The 18,432-nt window shown below is 42.9% G+C and overlaps 1 protein-coding gene and 1 long non-coding RNA gene across 5 annotated transcripts in view; one reads left to right on the forward strand and one right to left on the reverse strand.

Annotated features, from left to right (window-relative positions):
• The window catches only part of LOC140697453 (uncharacterized), a 139,340-nt gene that overhangs the window by 64,842 nt on the left and 56,066 nt on the right, over positions 1–18,432 (reverse strand). For both annotated transcript variants that reach the window (XR_012074582.1, XR_012074581.1), the window contains one exon: positions 4,022–4,166. This is a non-coding gene — a long non-coding RNA (uncharacterized lncRNA). The remainder of the gene's footprint in view (positions 1–4,021; positions 4,167–18,432) is intronic.
• PIK3CG (phosphatidylinositol-4,5-bisphosphate 3-kinase catalytic subunit gamma) overlaps positions 17,491–18,432 on the forward strand; it is a 32,950-nt gene continuing 32,008 nt past the window's right edge. The window contains exons 1-2 of one of the 3 annotated variants that reach the window (XM_072965212.1): positions 17,550–17,621; positions 17,956–18,112. In XM_072965212.1, the coding sequence (XP_072821313.1) occupies positions 18,080–18,112 (33 nt within the window). In that variant the 5' untranslated portion in view covers positions 17,550–17,621; positions 17,956–18,079. Of the gene's footprint in view, positions 17,622–17,865; positions 18,113–18,432 lie in introns of those variants that run through there. The other 2 variants (XM_006198510.4, XM_015234566.3) reach the window with 2 other exon arrangements.

Consider the following 18,432-nt stretch of genomic DNA (forward strand, 5'->3'; position numbering starts at 1 on the left):
GGCTAAAGGTGCTTAAAATTTTCTATGAATTTCAGCAAGTTTTAAAAATCTGTTTTTATATATAGTGGCTAACATTTGTAAATCTCAAATTCCCAAATTTATCCCTTCCTACCCCCTTTCCCCGGTAACCATAAGATTGTTTACTATGTCTGCAAGTCTGTTTTTGTTTTGTAGATGAATTCATAGTGTCCTTTTTTTTCCTTTTTATTTTTTATTTTTTTGGATTCCACATATGAGTGATATCATATGGTATTTTTCTTTCTCTTTCTGGTTTACTTCACTTAGAATGACAATCTCTAGGTCCATGTTGTCATGTTGCTGCAAGCAGCATTATTTTATTCTTTTTTTATGGCTGAGTCATATTCCATTGTATACATATACCACAACTTCTTTATCCAGTCATCTGTCAATGGACATTTAGGTTGTTTCCGTATCTTGTCAGCCAATGTTTTTATTTCCTCTCCTCCATCTTCTCAAATCCACAGTCATCTTGATAGAACATCTATCACCCCTTGAAACTGTTTTCTCTACATCAGGACCAAACACTTCCTGATCGAATTCAATGATCCGTTCAACATTTTCATCTGCTGCTTCTTACCTGGTTGGCCACCAACCACCTTCCCTCTCTCTTAGAAAGCTCTTCTCCTTTGGTTTCTGTGATAACAGGTTCTCCTGGTTCTTCTCTCTATATATTTCTTCTTTATTTCTTTGAATGGCTGGATTTCTCTTCTTCTTCCATCCCTAACTGTAGTTGTCTCCTACAATCCAGTCTTCATTCTTCAGTCCTCCTGCACTCATCCTAGTCTCCTGTTTCTCTCTTCTCTTACAGTTTTCTAACTGATCTTGTCATGCATATATTCTTTGAATGATGTTGCTATACAGAACTTCAGCATATGCAGCTATATACAATATACTATAGACAACATTGGTGAGGATGCTGCCCATTTAAGTCACTGATCAGTTTAGAGAATCCCTTTATGTTGGAATTAAAGAGTATATTCTGACCTAGGATATATATAAACAAAGTATTTTGAGACAGACTATCTGAGGATTATCTAATGATGAGATTGGGCACAGTTTAATTCAGACTGAGGACTAGTTCAATTAAGAAAACACTTATATTCTATTATAATTATATTAAAAGTAATTATGTTAACATTAAAATTAAATTGCTAATCTGGGGGCACTGTGCTAGGTGCTAGCTGACATATATTTAACAGGCAGTCACACTGAAGCTAATTAAGCTATTTCCACAATAGAATTCATCACAGGTTAAAAGTTCGTTGTTTATTTCACAAGTTTTCTTTAATATGAAGTTAATTTAACATGACATATGCTTATTTTGCTACATATTTAAAGTTTATCATTTGTCTGTAGGCTTTAAGACTCTAAAGTCTTTAAATAAATCTTTTAGAATCTCAAGTATAAATATACATTATACATTGATAATATTACCAAATTTTCCATCATTCCTATCAAATACTAGGTTTATCCTGGCACCTGCTGTTAACAAATCCTTAGAGGCAGAATAACACATTCATTTGTTAAAGGAAGGTGTGAAGTCGGTCAAGCCCACTGAAAAATAAACTTGAAGTCCAAACACAGTAAGTTATGTTAAAGAAGTTGGCCCTTTAAATGGATTCATTTTCCAGTTCTCTAATTTCTGCCAAAAATACCATTATTTTCTTGGTCAACAGGCTTGACATCTCAGAGACTCCTTTGCCTCTGCCCACCCGTTGGTGACTTATCTCTGGCCTGTCTCCAATGATCACTCCTGCTCCTTCTTTATTTTCAGAGCCACTACCTGGTCTAGGCTGTGAGTACTTCAACATGGAGCCTGAAATGGCTTCTCTGTGGTCCTCCTGCTCCCAACTCTTGACTGCTTCAGTTATTTCTTGTCTGATGAATCTTTCATATGATCACATGACTCCTCAAGTTTAAGAGTAGTCAAAGGCTTTCTTACCATATGATCCAGCAATCCCACTCCTGGACATACATTTAGAAGAGATGAAAACTATTTAGAAAAGATACATGCACCCCAGTGTTCATAGCAGCACTGTTTACAATAGCCCGGACATGGAAGCAACCTGAATGTCCATCAATAGATGAATGGATAAAGAAGATGTGGTCTGTATGTATACAATGGGATATTACTCAGCCATTAAAAAAAAAGGAATGAAATAGTGTCATCTGCAGCAACACAGATGGACCTAAAGATTATCATACTAAAGCAAAGGCAGTCAGAGAAAGACAAATACGTGATATCACTTAAATGTGGAATATTTTTAAATGATACAAATGAACTTATTTATAAAATATAAATAGACTCACAGACATAGAAAACAAACTTACAGTTACCAAAGGGGAAGGGAAGAGGAGGATAAATTAGGCATTTGGGATTAGATACAAACTACTATATACATAATAGATAAACAACAAGAAAACTACTGTACAGCCCAGGGAACTATATTCAGTATCTTATAATAACTTATAATGGAAAAGAAGCTGAAAAAGAATACATGTATGTATGTATACACATACTGAATCATTTTGCTGTACACCTGAAACTAACACAACATTTTAAATCAACCATCTGGCAATTTAAAAAAGAAAGGAAAAAAGTAATCAAAGGCTTTCTATTGCTTGTCAAATGAAAACCAAACTGAGAATCCAGGCTTCAATTTCTTCAACTGTAATATGGCCATGCTGGTCTTGAGTGGTTTTCAAACTTTTGAGCAGTCCCAAACATAAACCCGATTAAAGTAGATTGCTTAGATTAAAAACACACAAAGGAACCGGATCCTACCACCCCCACTGCCTCTTCCAGCAGCCTCCACAGATAACTCACTGATCTGGAAGATCTCTAAGTTCCTTCCCTGCTGTTGTAGTGATCTAAGATTTTCTCCTGACTTAGGTCCATTGTCCTCCATCACATGGTCCTGTCTTCCTTTACCTAACTTAGGTCTCTCCATCCCCCTCCGGCTTTAAGACACCAGCTCAGACGCTCATGGACAGGGCAGAGATTGAAGCAATCCAGAAGTCCATCCCTCATGCAATGGATTTACAGGTCCAAAGTCACCAGATATTTCCGTTTTTCCAGAGAAGCGAGTAGCCTGGCTCTTCCTTTTAAAATCTAGAGATTTTCTAATGTTGGTAGCTATTGTGGTTAATGTATGTGTCAACTTGGCCAGGCTATAGTGCCCCATTGTTTAGTCAAATACTAGTGTAGGCATTGATGCAAAGGTATTTTGTAGATGTGGTTAGCATTTACAATCAGTTGACTTTAAGCAAAGGTGATTACTTTCAATAATGTGGGTGGCCTCATCCAATCAGTTAAAGGCCTTAAGAGCAAAAAACTACAGTTCCCTGGAGAAGAAAGAATGAGGAATTCTGCCTCAAAAATGGAACACAGAAATCCCATCTGAATTCGCAGTCAGCCGGCCGGCCCTACAGGTCTCAGATACCAGCCCCCACAATCGCAGTTCCCTAACACCAGTCAACCAGTCTCTCTTTAAACACACACACACACAGGTACACACACATGCATACAAATACATGTATACACTTTCTTGTTTCTGTTTCTCTGAAGAACCCTGACAGATAAAGCAGCCAACTCAAACTTTTGTGAAACTCCATAGGTCACACAAAACACACGCCTAACCCCTACTTGCAAACCACCAGTATGCAACTCAGTTCCCTGCGATCCAGCCTGTCTTCTCCGGAACCACTGCTTCACACACATCTGGTTGTTGCGACCACTGTGCCTTTCCCCCGCCAGTAAAGCCTTTCTTCCCAGCCAAATCCAACGCTTCCTGAAGGCAGTAGGCTCAAGGGTCTTCTCTTTCCAGAAGCTTCTATAACAATTTGATGCCATGATGATCTCCATGCGTTACTTTTAATTCTTTCCACATGTAATATTCACTGATAGGATGTACTATGTTATGCTATATTTATAATTTTTTTAATTGCTCTCAAAATGTTCTCCACCTTATTTTTCAAATAACGATGAAAAAGACCTCACCTTGAGAGAGTGTCTGCCATCATTCTGCAACTTGTACTGAAAACAAATCGCTGAGAAGACGTGGGTTCCAGGCTCAACTCTGCCACGAGTTAAGGGCATTAGCTTGGGAAGGTTGTTGAGCATCTCTGGGCTGAACTTTCTTCATCTGTAAAATAGGATGGAGCTACTTAATGGCTAAATGTACTTATTGCTTACCATGTGCCAGGTACTGTTCTATAAGCTTTACATATATAATTCACGTAATCCTTAACATTTTATGACGTAGGTACAATTACATAGAATAAACTAAGACAAAGAAGTAAGAAAGAGGTGATCTGTCCAAGGCAGGCCTGTAAATCATGGAACAGGAATTTAGACCCAAGGAGTCTGGTTCCTAAATCCATGTTAATCCCATTGACAAAACAGACTCAAAATACATATTGCATAATTCCCAGCAGTTCTAAAACTCTATGATTCTAAAATCATCTTCAGTGTGTTCTTTATCATAAGCCACAATAAGGACTCATTAAATGTTTATTAAAAAGAATCGACTTTTCATCTCGTTTCACTTTCATTATCAGGATGGCCTATCATGTTGTCTAAGCGGGTGAACTAGATTTGACTGAGACCATCACATGTGTCACTAGTGACGAACTCTCTTCATAAGGACTGGCTTGGTCATTAAATGTCCTGTCTACGCTTCATCCTATAGTCTTTAAATCACTTATAGGTCAGATTTTTTTGAACATCATTTGCTTCCTGCAAAGCAAGATAAACAGATGTGTCTAGAATGAGTGTTTGTGAGACAAGCCTTTAAAAGCATGTCACATGCTACTACTGATCACATCGGGGTCAAAACAGGCAGTTCCAGCTGGTAACATAACCCCAGAATAAGAGGTAACTTTTTGCCAATAGGAGCAGAAACATGACCTTAAAAGGTGAGAGTTAACAGGGATATAGTGGATGCTGTCTATAACTCACTCATATCCCCCTGGTCCACCCCTGAGCCCACCCCACCAACCGCTTCCAACATCAAGCGCCTGTGTCCCTCTGCCCAAGGGCATCATCAGCGCAAGCACAGTAAGGCCAGAAATGCCAAAGATTTTATGTGGTGGGAGCAACCCTCAACCAATGAGGGATAAATAATCAGCTTCCTCCCCCATCAGGATGGATCTGGAGCATGGTCTATATATTTTCTTAGAGCATCCCAGAGGGACTGAGCCCCCATGCTCACAGGGGTCATCAATATAATATAGCCTTTACTGACCTTCCCCCCTTCTCTGTCTCCCCATCTCATTCTTTCGTGGTGGTTCCAGGGATCATCTCTCAAATCAACTATATGCACCCAAAACCTTGTCTCAGTTTTGGAGGCTGCTGTTTTGGAGGAACATAAACTAAGACACTGACCCTTCCATTCCAAGTTTGTTCACTCCTTCATCTCCGTTTCTAAAGCTGCAGTCTTCAAATCAACACGGCATCAGCCATCCCATAGCAGCCTTCTAATAGTCAACTATTTGAGTCTGCCATTAGGCGAAGCCATCAATTATGCATGACAACACTTTGTAAGATTGTATAAATACTCATGTACACACACACACACACACACACAGAATGAAACCGATCAGGCCTCCATAAGGCCCTCCCCAGGAACAAACCCCTGTGTCCCCTGCCTTGTACATGGAAAAGCTTTAGTCTCCTAGGCCTTCCCTGAGCTCCAAAGGGCAAGTTTAATTAGAGAAGTGAGAAAATGCAGAACCAAAGGAAAACAATCAAGCAAGACAAGTTAATAATAGTTTAGCCATAAAACAAAGTCAAGGACCTTAGTTCCTCCTCAAGGAATTATAAGTAATATTCAGAGACGTATCCTTGAGTTGTTTTGCAGATATTGAAACCCTCACAAGGTGGTGGAAATTAACTGAGTGCAGACCACCACCACAAAGACCCCAGACTGGTTGGAGCCAGAAAACTGATCACTGAGATTCCAAAAACATCACCCTGTTACCTCATACCAGTCAATCAGAGGAATGTGCAGGAGCTGATCGGGCACCTATAATCCTGTGACCCTCCCCTCACACTGTCTTTGAAAACTTTCTCCTAAGCCATCAGGCTGTTTCAAGTGAGAGCTGCCCATTCTCCTTGCTTGGCCCCAGGTTGGATGCCTTGCAATAAACACCGTACTTTCCTTCACTCAACCCAGTGTCAGTAGGTTGGCTTTACTGCCTGTGGGTGAGGAGACCCAAGTTTGGCGTGATAACAAGAAGAAACTCAATAATGTGGGGCAACCTTTCCCTGAATGCATTTCAGAGAATAGTTGTTTCCACAGAATTTTAATAAATTTTACTTGAAAAAAAACACTATAATGTCAAACATATTTTGGAAGTTTTGGGTTGCCTAAAGGGTAGAGGGGTATATCGTATATACTATGATTCAAAAATGAAAGAAAACCATGTCTCTCTTTCCTACAGCCGACGTACCTTTCTCTTGAGCCACTATGTCCACCAACAGGGAAAAATTAACTTGCCAATTAAAGTCCCTCCCATCTTACCAGTTGTAAAAAGTCTCCTTCGGGTAAATATTTGGTTAACTCAAAGCTCGAACTCCCTATCAGTGTCTCCCCTCGCAAAGGGCCTCAGTATCTCCCACAGGCCAAGTGGTTTATGGACACGTACAAGTGCCCTTGCCCTCACTGTGGAGGAAGGGCAGGGAGGGGACGCTGCCCTGTGTGCTGGCCTCTGGGGTCTTTGGTGGCCTTTAGGGAGATGGACTCAGCTGTCTACCCGAATCCACTGGAGAGACTGTTAAAATGCAGATTCCCAGGTCCTTCCTCTGGATGTCTTGATGCAGGGAGACTGGAGTGAAACTAAGAACACATGTTTTGAACAAGTCTCCCGGAGGGTTCTGATGCCAGGCCAAAGCCTGACATTTTGTAACCAAGCAAGATCCTCTGGAACCTTCCCAGGACACACCCCTCGCCCATAGCCTCTGCTGTAGCTCCCCTCTGAAGGACCCAGATAATAGTACCTCATACAGATTTCCTGAGTTATTCAGATGCTAAAAGCCACCACCAAATGGAGGAAATTAACTACTTGGTCACAAGCACACAGCCCCCAGATATTCTGGCGCCTAAGGATTGAGAGTGTTGACCGCCCTGTTATATCAACATCAACCAATCAGCGAACTATGCATGAGCTGTTCACATACCCTGTGACTCCCCTCCCTCACCTGGCCTTTGAAAATGCTTTGCCAAAACCCTTCAGAGGGTTTGGAGTTGGGGAGGCACAAGCCACCCATTCTCCTTGCTCAGACTTGCGACAAACCTTTCTCTGCTCCAAACTCTGATGTTTAGGTATTGTCTGGCTTCACTGTGCCTCAGGCACACGAAAGAACTTGTGCTCGGTAACAACGGGGGAAACACTAGCATGGCCCCTCCTGTTTCCGACCAAGCTTTGAGGTTTCTGTTGTTCTGTGAAATGGGAAAGACTCAAAACCTACTGTCTCCCATGGAGGTGTGTGTATGTGGTTTAGAACTGCCATCATCCTTATTCATCATGAGGCGTTCCGGGGCAGAGGACGTAAGGGATTCATGTGATTCTTGGCACTGGTGGCAAATAGACTGATACTGCAATTAGAACATGGGAATCATAGAATTTTTAAAGCAGAACTGAGGAAACAAAAGAAGAAAAAGATCCCCTGGCACTGATTCCAGTTATTTCAATATCATTAAGGAGGAGGAGATTCTAAGAAAAGCCACACAAAATCCTTGAGGGGAAAGAGGAACAGTATCATGAAGCAAGACAAAAAGAACTACATGTAGTTTACTTTCACTAAAATCTACATCTAAAACTCTGAAAATTGTATCTTCTTTAGGAACAGATGGAAAAAGACATTATCTATTATTTGTCTATAACTGTGTACCTTCAACATTAGATCAAATCTTAGCTCCTTCTCTGATATTTTATATAGTAGTTTGTAGCATGACTTCTGAAGCATTTTAAAATTAAATATTATATTTTAATGAATGAATGGGATTGATTTATGCCACTTAAAGTTGATAGCAACAGAGTTCCACTCAAAGCAACTTAAGATTTCAAATCCCATAGAGTAAAAGTAAACCCTTTAAAATCTGATGCAAAATATTATGTCAGCTTGTCTTTTTCAAGGAGAACCTTTACCTGATGTAGTAGTCAGAACTTAACTAGGTTAGACTGCAGTTACAAGCAGCTCCAAGATTTCAGCAGCTTGCCCACCAAAAGTGCATTTCTTGCCCACAAACACACTCATCTTATGGTGAGTGAACTGGGGAGTTCTGCTGATTCCAGTCTTTCAGGGGCCGGGTTGACAAGGTACCATCTCAATGTGTGCGTCCAGGTTCTCCACAGCAGAGGGAAGGAAATATGGCGCCCTGTGACACATTTCTGCCCATACTTCACTGGTCAAAGCAAATCAGTGATCATCCTAACTTCAAAGCAGGTAAGGAATGTCATCTTAGCACCCATCTTCTGGGAGGAGAACTGGCGAGTTTGTCACCAGCCCTCTTGACCATCACATTTGCTTTTTTTTTTTTTCTCCTTTGGACCTTTGCACCATACAACCATTCACACTATCCTCCTTTTCGGGACTCATGTTCTCAATCCAACAAATTTACCAATTCAACAGATCTACATTATCAATGCAACAATGACCAAACATTTCATTCTTTCAGAACCATCGTATTCAAGCAAGATCTCCTTTTTTTCTTAAAACCAGCCTCCCTAGTACATCTACTTTTGGCAGAGCCGGAGTGCTGTACCTAAGTTTAAAGAAAAGAGAAGTTGGCAGCCTCGCTGTGGCAAAGATGACCAGCTGTTCCCCAAAGGCTGATGACCTCTTCTCCACCACATCGAGTAGAGCTGTTGCTGAGTTGCACCAGGGGCTGTATTTCTCAGACCCTTGCAGTCCCTGTGGCTACATGACTGACTTCTGGCCAATGAAATGTGGATGGAAATATTTACCACTTTCAGATCCAGCCCATAAAAATCTCCTGCACTGCCTGCCACTCTCATCTTCTGGAGGTTACCTGGAAAGCCCCCTGTTGGGGCCCCATAGCAGGGTCCCCATCAGCCTGGTCTCCAAATGATGACATGAGCCAGACCTTCCACCAATCCCTACCCTGCTGATGATACAAATAAACTTTCCAATAAAAAATTGTTTTTTTTAAGTTTATAAAAGTAAACTCTTATTACAATAAGTAAACTTTAATAATGATGGAGTAGTAAAATAAATGCACAAAACACTCCCAAGAGGTGAATTTTTAAAAATATTTGGGTTGGCCTTGAAATGACAAAGTCAGCTAACGTAATTCCTTGGCTATCTACTAGTCCCTCTCCGTTCTCTTATGGGTATCCTCTGAAGTACTGCATTGCCTGATTAGAAGAGAATTTCCCAGCAAGTGAAGAAAGAACAGTGTTATTGTAGAGGAGTTTGGAGAAGGCAAAAGGGAAGACTACCAGTTTCTAGTTTGGTAAAAGCCTTTAGTTATCACTGAACATTCAACGTAGAAACAAGATAAAATCACATCAATGACTGTCTAAGGCTGATGGGCCATCTTCTAAGTGTCTCAGGATAGAAATAATTCATAATGCATGAAGTTAGATATCTAACAGCACTTAAATTTTGTCATGCTCATCAAAGCCCTATCATCTCTAACATGTGGTGGCAAACACAATGCTATGGCTTTGCTAAACCTATTTTCTTTCCCCATGGGCATACAGATAGGTTGTATTTCCCAGCCACCCTTGACATTAGGTGGGTCACGTGACACAGCTCTGGCCAATGGGGTGTAGGCACAAGAGCCACGACCCATTTCAGACCCAATGGAGGACTCAAGGCTGAAGGGGAAAGCAGAGCCTCTAGTTGGAAGGAGGTGGGTCCTGAATGAAGGCTTGAAACAGAGCTTCCCCAACCAACCAATTTGGGACTACAATGTGAGAAAGAAATGAACCACTGAGATTCTTGGTACAGCCGTTAGCACAGTTAGCATACCCTAATGAACACATCAGCACTGTGGCATTTGCCTCAAAGAACCATGGGAAGGATTAAAACTGAAAGGGATAGTGTGTAAAGTACATGTCAATAAAGCTGTTAATCAAAGGAAGAAAGTCCAGGGGGCCCTAGAGATGTCTTCTAACCTTGCCCCTACTCCCAGCACACCCTGTTCAGTTTGGCACTTCTCACTTGTTTGACAGCTCCTACAGAATGCCTCTTGCCCAGCAGAAATGCCATGACTTGGCCATGCAGCCCACCCGCCCTCTGAAACTTCTCCCATTCTGGGCTATTTGAGGAAATTTCACTCTTCTGCGCTTTGCCTGCTGTATACTATTCCTTCTGCTGGAATGCTCTTCCCCTCCACCTCTGCCCGTCCAGTCCCACCTGTTCTGCCTGCTTTCTGGGCGGGCTCACCTGGAAAGGACAGCATCCCACTCTGAACTCCTCCTTCCCCTCGTGCAGCTCTGAGGGTCCATCTCCCATTCCCCACTCCGCGATGATGACAGGTACCCATCTTCTCTCCCTGCTAAGTTGCAAGCTCCTTGCAGACAGGGGATCCATGTGCCAGGTCACAGATAATATTCAATAATAAATGTTTAATGAACTTATGAACAAATGGTAATGAATGCATCAGTCAATAAATAATTAATCAGAATTCCACAACAGCAGCTGGGCTCAGAGACCCCTTTTCCTTTAAATGAGTCCAAATGGGACCTTATTTCCTTTACGACATTCTGCCCAGCCTGATGGCCTCTGCTACCTAAGATAGAGGGTCTGGACAGAGGTCACTGCTTGTGAGAGGCAGACATGCTGGTCCAGCCCCAGCCTCCTCCTGAAACACCAAGATTCAGATCGAGAGAACAGTCTGCCAAGGATGTGGAGAAAAAAAGAAGGGGGAAAAAAACCCCACTTAATTAAGAAAACTGGGGAAGTAGGTTAAATTTTAGACATTTTTAAGTAAAAATTATTTTAGATAAACACTGTGTTTTTGAACTTTTACTGATGGATAACACACAGAAAAGCGACCCTCGAGTGTACAGCTTGATTAAAGTCCACAAATCGGTCACACTGCAGCTAGCACCTCATCAAGAAACAGACCATTAAAAGCAACGCAGAAGCCCCTCCCCCTCCTCGAGTCAGTAAATTCTATTTTAAAAGAAAAGGAAGGAAGGAGAGAAGGGAGGGGTGCCCAGGCATCCACTTTACAAAAAAAAAAGGAGAAATGCTGCGGGTAGGCGGGCAAGGGGAGGAGAGGGGCGAGGGCGGCTCACAACTTCACTGAGACACACCCATCAGGGCTTCTCCTGATCTGCTGAAAATGTTTGTGGGATTAAACAGACCCACGATATGGGTGACTGCAGCAAAGGCTGGCCGAGCTTTGGAGGAGCAGAGAGTCCTCCCAGGTACAGAGCAAGGAATGCGTGCGCTAGGCGGGCAGGTGGGTCCCTGCGAGGCTCTGGCCTCGCTGTGTCCCCAGCGGGGAAAGGCGGGTCAGGCCCCGCACGCCTGCACCCCGCCCCACCCCCAGCGCCTGCGCCCTACTGCTGAACCCGGAGAGGAAGGGCAGCCTCTGAGCTTGCTTCCAGGGGGATGTGACTCCTGCCAGGCTCTCAGGCAGAATCCAGGGCTTTGGAAGGAACAGTCTCATATAATGGCCCGAGAAGCAGCTTCTATTAAATTGTCATCCCCTGGGGCTTCAGGACCAGGGCTTTGAGAGCAGGCTCCACCCAAGACGGTCTACTAAGTCTTCCTCTCTCCTGTGGTCCTCTGCTGTGCCCCTGAACAGGAACAACCCCATGAATGAAGGAGCCATCTTTGGCTTGGAAACCTCACTCCCTATTGATTGCAGCAGTTTTGTCTCTGTCAGGATCAGGGTATGTGTGTAAGAGGCAGATAGAGAAAGGCCAGGGATTGGACAGGTGTGTAGATAGACAGATAAAAATACTTGACAGTCTGCAGGAAAGTCTGAAGGTCCCAGGGATGGGTCTGGTATCCACTATATGGGAGGATTTCTTGCTCACAAGGATGTGGTACCGGCAGTTTTCAGTCTTATATTTCTGTCAAAATTGATATGGGAAAAACAAAGAGAACTAATATAATAGATCAGGATAATTAATAAACTAATAAAGGGGCTATTTCTCAGGCATTGTAGTTCTGATAATGTTAGTCAAACTAGGGTCCTTCTGAAGTTCCACACACTACACGCCGTTTTCCTCCCAAGGTTTCTCTTCTGAGGTTTTAAGAGGAGGTAGATGGCTGGGCTTTGGGTTGGGTGGTTCCATGGGACGGAGGGGATGCCTGGGTTTTGTCTGATCTGGGAGGCTGCAGGAGTCTCATTCAATATCCCGGGTGCTTCCTGTAAATGCGAGGGAATTCACTGACTTTCAAAAAAGAGATACTCTATACAAAGCATGCATTCCACAAATACTTACTGAGGCCCTCACTTTGTAGATGCCAACCATTGTGTCAGGCTCTGGGGAATTCACTGATGAACACAGCACTCACTGTCCCCAAGAACTCACAGTCTCATGCAGGAGGCAGCCTAGCAAATAGCTCTCAGCCTCCAGGAGAGGTGCTATGGCAATGACCTCTCACAGCTGTGGGACCTGGGGGAGCTACTGAACTTCTCTGTGCCCAACTTTCATCATCTGTAAGTGGGGGTAATGGCAATGCCCCTCTCCTTGGGATGTTGTGAGGATTCAACAAATTAATATATGAAAGTGCTCAAAACAATGTAAGACGCATGGGAAGTGCTATGGGAAGAGTTTGTTTTTGGCGGTGGTAATACTGCTGTTGCTGTTGTGGGATAACTAACGAGGAAAGCTTTCCTAAACTAGAAAGCTCTCCCAGAGGAGGTTATGCAAACTGCATAGCATCGTCTGTCAGTAACCACTGGGGAGGGACTGGTTCCAGGACCCCAGCAGACATCAAAATCCACGGATGCTCAAGTTCCTTATAGACAATGGTGTGGTGAAGTCTACAGACCATAAGAGATAGATCATAAAGGGTCCGATGTAGCATGCTAAGGAGTCTGGACTTTTAAAAATCAATTTACAGACAAATAGCACATATTATCACTTATATGTGGAATCTTAAAAATGAGACAAATGAACTTATTTACAAAACAGAAACAAATACACAGACATAAAAAACAAACCTAAGGATACCAAAGGGGAAAGGTAGGGAGGGATAAATTAGGAGTCTGGGATTCGCAGATACACGCTACTATATATAAAATAGATAAACAACAAGGTCCTACGGTACAGCACAGGGAACTCTACTCAATACCTTGTAATAACTATAATGAAAAACAATATATATATGACTGAATTGCTATGCTGTACACCAGAAATTAACACAACATTGTAAATCAACTATACTTCAATTTTTTAAAAAATCAGTTTACAGAAAAATCTTTTCTAGAAATGTGTGAAGTGCTTACTGAGCTATATTGGCAAAGTTGAGCTGAATAAAGAAACTGACAAAAGTGCCCTATTTCTATTCATAAGAATAGAATGTCCCACAGGCACTGGGTCGGGCTGTAACTCCTTGGGGCTGTGTTGACTGTCACTTATTTCCCGCAGCTTCTTTTCTCTGAACCTGGCGTGGCTCGCCCCTACCCTGGCGTGATAATAGCCTATCCCCCAAATGGCATTCAGGCTGTGACAGACTCTCCTGCTGTCCTCCCCAGCCCCGCTCTGTCCTGTCAGAGCCCTCATGTTTTGTTCTGGGGGCCACCCTTCTCTGCCAGCCAGGCACTCAGCAGAAAGATAGCCTGATTAGCTCAAACCACTCATGTAATTCTAGCCCCTTTCCTAGGGATTGGCTGAGGGAGGGACAGACACTTGCCCCAAGTCTGGCCAGAGACAGGAGGGAACCCAGGAGGCTTCCGGGAGAGTTTTCCTCTCTCTGGAAAGGAAACACACAAGCTGGCATGCCTCTTCTTCCTCTGTCTGTAGTGTTAGTGTGTGACACCTAGACTTGTCTGTCCTCTGTGGCATCCAACAGTATAGTATAGTTACATAGCTTTATGTGCTATTGAAAATTGAACATTTATAACAACCTCCTATGAGGTAAGTACGGTGGCTGTTTATCTCTTCCGTAGATTAGGAAACTGAGAGAGATGCATTAGCATAGATTAGGCCTAGGGGAAAAGCAGGAATAAACCCAGGTCTTGTGATTGCTGGTGCTTCTCCATTACCAGGATGCTCCTTTTTCATCGTACCAGACACAGACCAAAAAGCATCATAGAGATTGGCATGTGTGCCTAGACAACCAAGAGGGGTATGAAGGCGAAGCAAATTGTGAGATTAGATTAAAACACCTTTAAGTCTATTATATCATTGTATAAGCCATCAGAAGCTGAACTAGAAGCTATGAAAAGATGGATTCTAGTGCTTTGTCAAGCTGAGAGATACTGAGATGTCTGAGTCACTTAGCTACCCTACCCAGGAACAGTAACCAATGACAGCTTCCCAATCAGTGCGCTCCAAAGGCATCCCGGGCCCTTGGGGACACAGGCACTGTCTCATGCTCTGAGGAACCTCTTCACTTTATTCCGTGTCACAGTCAGTTCCGACTGCTATAACACAGTACTACAAACAACGCATTCATTTCTCATGGTTCTGAGAGCTAAAATCTGAGATGAGGGTATCAGCATGGTCAGGTTCTAGTAGGGGTCCTCTTCTGGGCTGCCGACTGCTGCGTTCTCATTGTGTCTTCACAGGGCAGAAACAGGGTGAGGGCATGAATGAGGGCATGAATCCCATTCATGAGGGCTCCACCCTCATGACCTAATTCTCTCCCAAAGGCCCCACTTCCTAATTCTACTACACTGGGCATTAGGATTTCAATATACAAAATGGGAGCAAACATTTAGTCCACTGCAGCCAGCGCATCACACAAATATTGTTACTCTTTATGTGTGCCAAGACACGAAATAAGTTTAGGAAACACAGGCCTGTCTTCTCATGTCTTCCCAGATCTCCCACCATCTCCCACCATTATTGTCTTTCACAAACTCTCCAGTTCAGGGAACTGATCAGCACGTTGTCCCTCAAATATGTTTTGGCTTGAAGACTTTCCCTTCTGATTCCTCTTACCTTAAATCCTGAACCTCTCCCTGTATACTTAAAAAATTTTTAATTCCACCCAAAGTGACCTGCTCCAGTAAACCACTGTATTATGTAAGGAATGTTACATAATATATTTAAACCACTTGGTCTACATATACTATCATATTGCACATGACTTTTTTTTTATCTGCATGTCTTGTCTCTCCAACTAGGCCACAAGTAATTTATCTGAAGACTGTCATGAAAAGCCTTCCTCAGAGCAAATAATGTATTCTTAACCTGTTTATTGACCACTAACACATCCAACAGTGTTCTTATTTTCTAATCTGTTCTAATATGCCTGTGATGGCTGGATGTACAAAGAAGGTTAAGACTACTTGATTGTATTTTTTCAGTCAAAATGTAGTGTATGTCTACGTAAAGCATGATACCAGGTGTACGAGATTCACAAGATTCACAGAAGGGAAAAAAAGAACCAAAGAGAGAAACATATTAATAAAACAGAATAATGATGAGATCTAGAGGTCTTTGAACCTGAAAAATCTGAGGATACAAGAGGCCCCAACTAGTAAAGAATTCCTCATATAGAGGAAGTATCCACATCCAGGAGGGAGACACTGGCCATTACTTCTCCCCTGAAACACTGACGACATACAGTCAAATTTTAGTGGCTATATTAGGATTTGGGGAAGAGCAGGGTACTTTTAATCTCAAACCACCAAAAAAGCCTGAAGTATTTGCAAGTTTAGTCACAGAACACACAACGTTTGTGTGATTGGATTTAACTGAGTAGTTTCTATAAAGACAAGGAGACCCGAGCTGGAGTCTAGAATTTCTGAAATAACTGTGTGTGTGTGTGCGTGCGTGCGTGTGCGTGTGCGTGTGCATGTGTGGTGTCAGGCTGGGACTTGGCCTCCTGGGTGTGACTGAGCCAGGGCAAGGAAGGAATCTGTGGCACGGTCTGCAGAACAGAGCTGGCCAAGCTTATGATCCCTCTGTGGTCAGCCCTACCAACCCCAATCCCCCACCCAGCCCACCTGCTCCTCCACACATGCTGGGTGACAGAGTGGGGTGCTCCTACAGTGTGGCTCCTCGCCTCCTCCCCCAAACCAACCCAGACAGGCAGCTCTGAGGCTTCTAAAGCCACCAGCCTCCTAAGGGAGTATTCTTATACAGGAATATACTCTGGGAAGCTGATAAGAACCCTCTAAATATCTGGGAGGCATCCTTTGAGTTAAATCATTTCCTTGCTAATGTCAACTATCACAGCACTATTTGTGGAACGCTGAGACCCAAGGAGCCAACGTGAAAGGAGATAGATCAGATGAAACAATCATTTAGCATGATGTCAGAGCATTGAAAGAAACTCTTAATTATCTATCTCCAAGAAACCTTCTACCTGTCGTCCCGGGGCTCAGCTGGAGTCCACGAGAGCCTAGGCTGGAGGATGAACTCTGGTATAGGAAACCCTGGGATGGAGGGGAGGGGGCACTGGTTCAGGATGTAGAACGAACTGAGGTCACCTGGAAGATATAGGGCTGCTGTAAAGACAATTTAGGATGGCTTTTCTATGGTGTCTCCACTCTCCTGGGAATCAGGAGCCATCTCCCACCTCTACCTTACAGTGTGGCCGTGCTCAGCTCCCCCGTCCCCATGACACCAAGAAACCAATTCTGTCTGCAATCATTGCTCACAGTAAGTCTCCACCCCCAGCACTTAGACACAGACACACACACACACACACACACACACACACACACACACACACACACACACTGAACTTTCAGTTTGAGCCAGTGATATTTCAGAGGCTGAATGCTTTGGAAAAATAGAGAACTGTCTCGCCAAGCTAAGGAAGTGAACTTGCAGACTTTGTCTTTGAAAATGCTCGGCTGGATAACTCAGTTCCCTGGATCACTAGGTTTCTCTTCCCCACTCCCTCAGTTACAGGGTGTGAACAAGAGGTCATTTGAATTCCCATCAGGGAAAATTAATTGGATGGGCTTTGCAGGACTAATGGGTTTAATTTGGGTCTTTAAAATTATCCCACCTGGCTGTTTCTCTAATACTATGGCTGGGAGGCCTTTTCTTTCACTGAGAACTAGCTAGAAAAAAAAACACATTTCATGTGTTTATGGCTCACGAATGTGTTTTTTGTTTGGATCTATGCGATTTTAATTCGTTTCTGCTCTCTCACAATTTTTTTAAAAAATTTAAAAATTAGTTTAAAGAGTAAAAAGATATATATATAGGCAACATTGCTCAACTTTGTGCTCTGCTCTCTGTGTGTGCCCTAACAGGAAGTGCATTTCTGACACTTTTTAAATGAGCAATCACACATATAATCAACTTGGTTAAAACTTCCTTCCTGGTAACTGCAGCACTTCCTCTGCATCTGGATATGAAGGGAGACCCAGAAAAGCGGAAGAGTTGAGAAGCAGACTGGGTAGGTTTGAATTTGTTTTGCTTTCAGAAATTAAACAAATGATCCTTCAGCATCATCGCCTCCGCTGCTTCATCAGGTATTACTTCCTACTATTTTTTGCCCTTTGTTGGGTCTGACTCGGAATAGTAACACTTCCGCCTCAGCTAGAATATTTTTATCTGGAACTGTTGTCGTCCTTAGGATGGGACTGCCACTGAATGTCTCTGTTTCATTGTCTAGTCCGACCTATGTGTGTGGCTATCCACAGGGTTCCAGCAGTAGCTTTGCAGGTGCATCAGCCCTTTTTTGTTTTTGTTTGGGAGGAAGAGTGAGGGCACAGGGGCCTGTGACAGCCAGCCTTCATGTTCTCACAAGTGCATGCTTCGAGATTACTGCACTTAACCAGTGTTTCTAACATCTTCTTGTAAAAGGAGAGCGCGCCGTGGCCTCAACCATGAAGGAAAGCAGTGAGTATTTAGTCAGCCCGTTTTCTTCTGCATCTCATACCCTGTAAGACTGATGTCACTGAGGCAGAAGTGATCGCTGAGTATTTGCATGTTGCCTAAATTTGGACCTATTTCATTTCAGGTCAGTGCCAATATTAACGTATCTTACAGTTCTCTTGTTATTCTGTAATGTAGCCAGAGATCAGTGATGGTTTTAAGCTGCAAGAGACAGTCCTTTGGGGTAGTTGATTTCATGTGTTTACTAAGTGTCATTTCATAATTTTTTTTGGTGGGGGGAGGTAATTAGGTTTATTTATTTATTTTTAGAGGAGATACTGGGGCTTGAACCCAGGACCTCATACATGCTAAGCCTGTGCTCAACTGCTTCAGCTATACTCTCCCTGCTACTTCATAATATTTCAAGAGAGGGAATATTGAATTTAAAAGTAAGATTAAGCCAAG

Source organism: Vicugna pacos, chromosome 7, assembly GCF_048564905.1.
Source record: "Vicugna pacos chromosome 7, VicPac4, whole genome shotgun sequence".
Taxonomy (NCBI): domain Eukaryota; kingdom Metazoa; phylum Chordata; class Mammalia; order Artiodactyla; family Camelidae; genus Vicugna; species Vicugna pacos.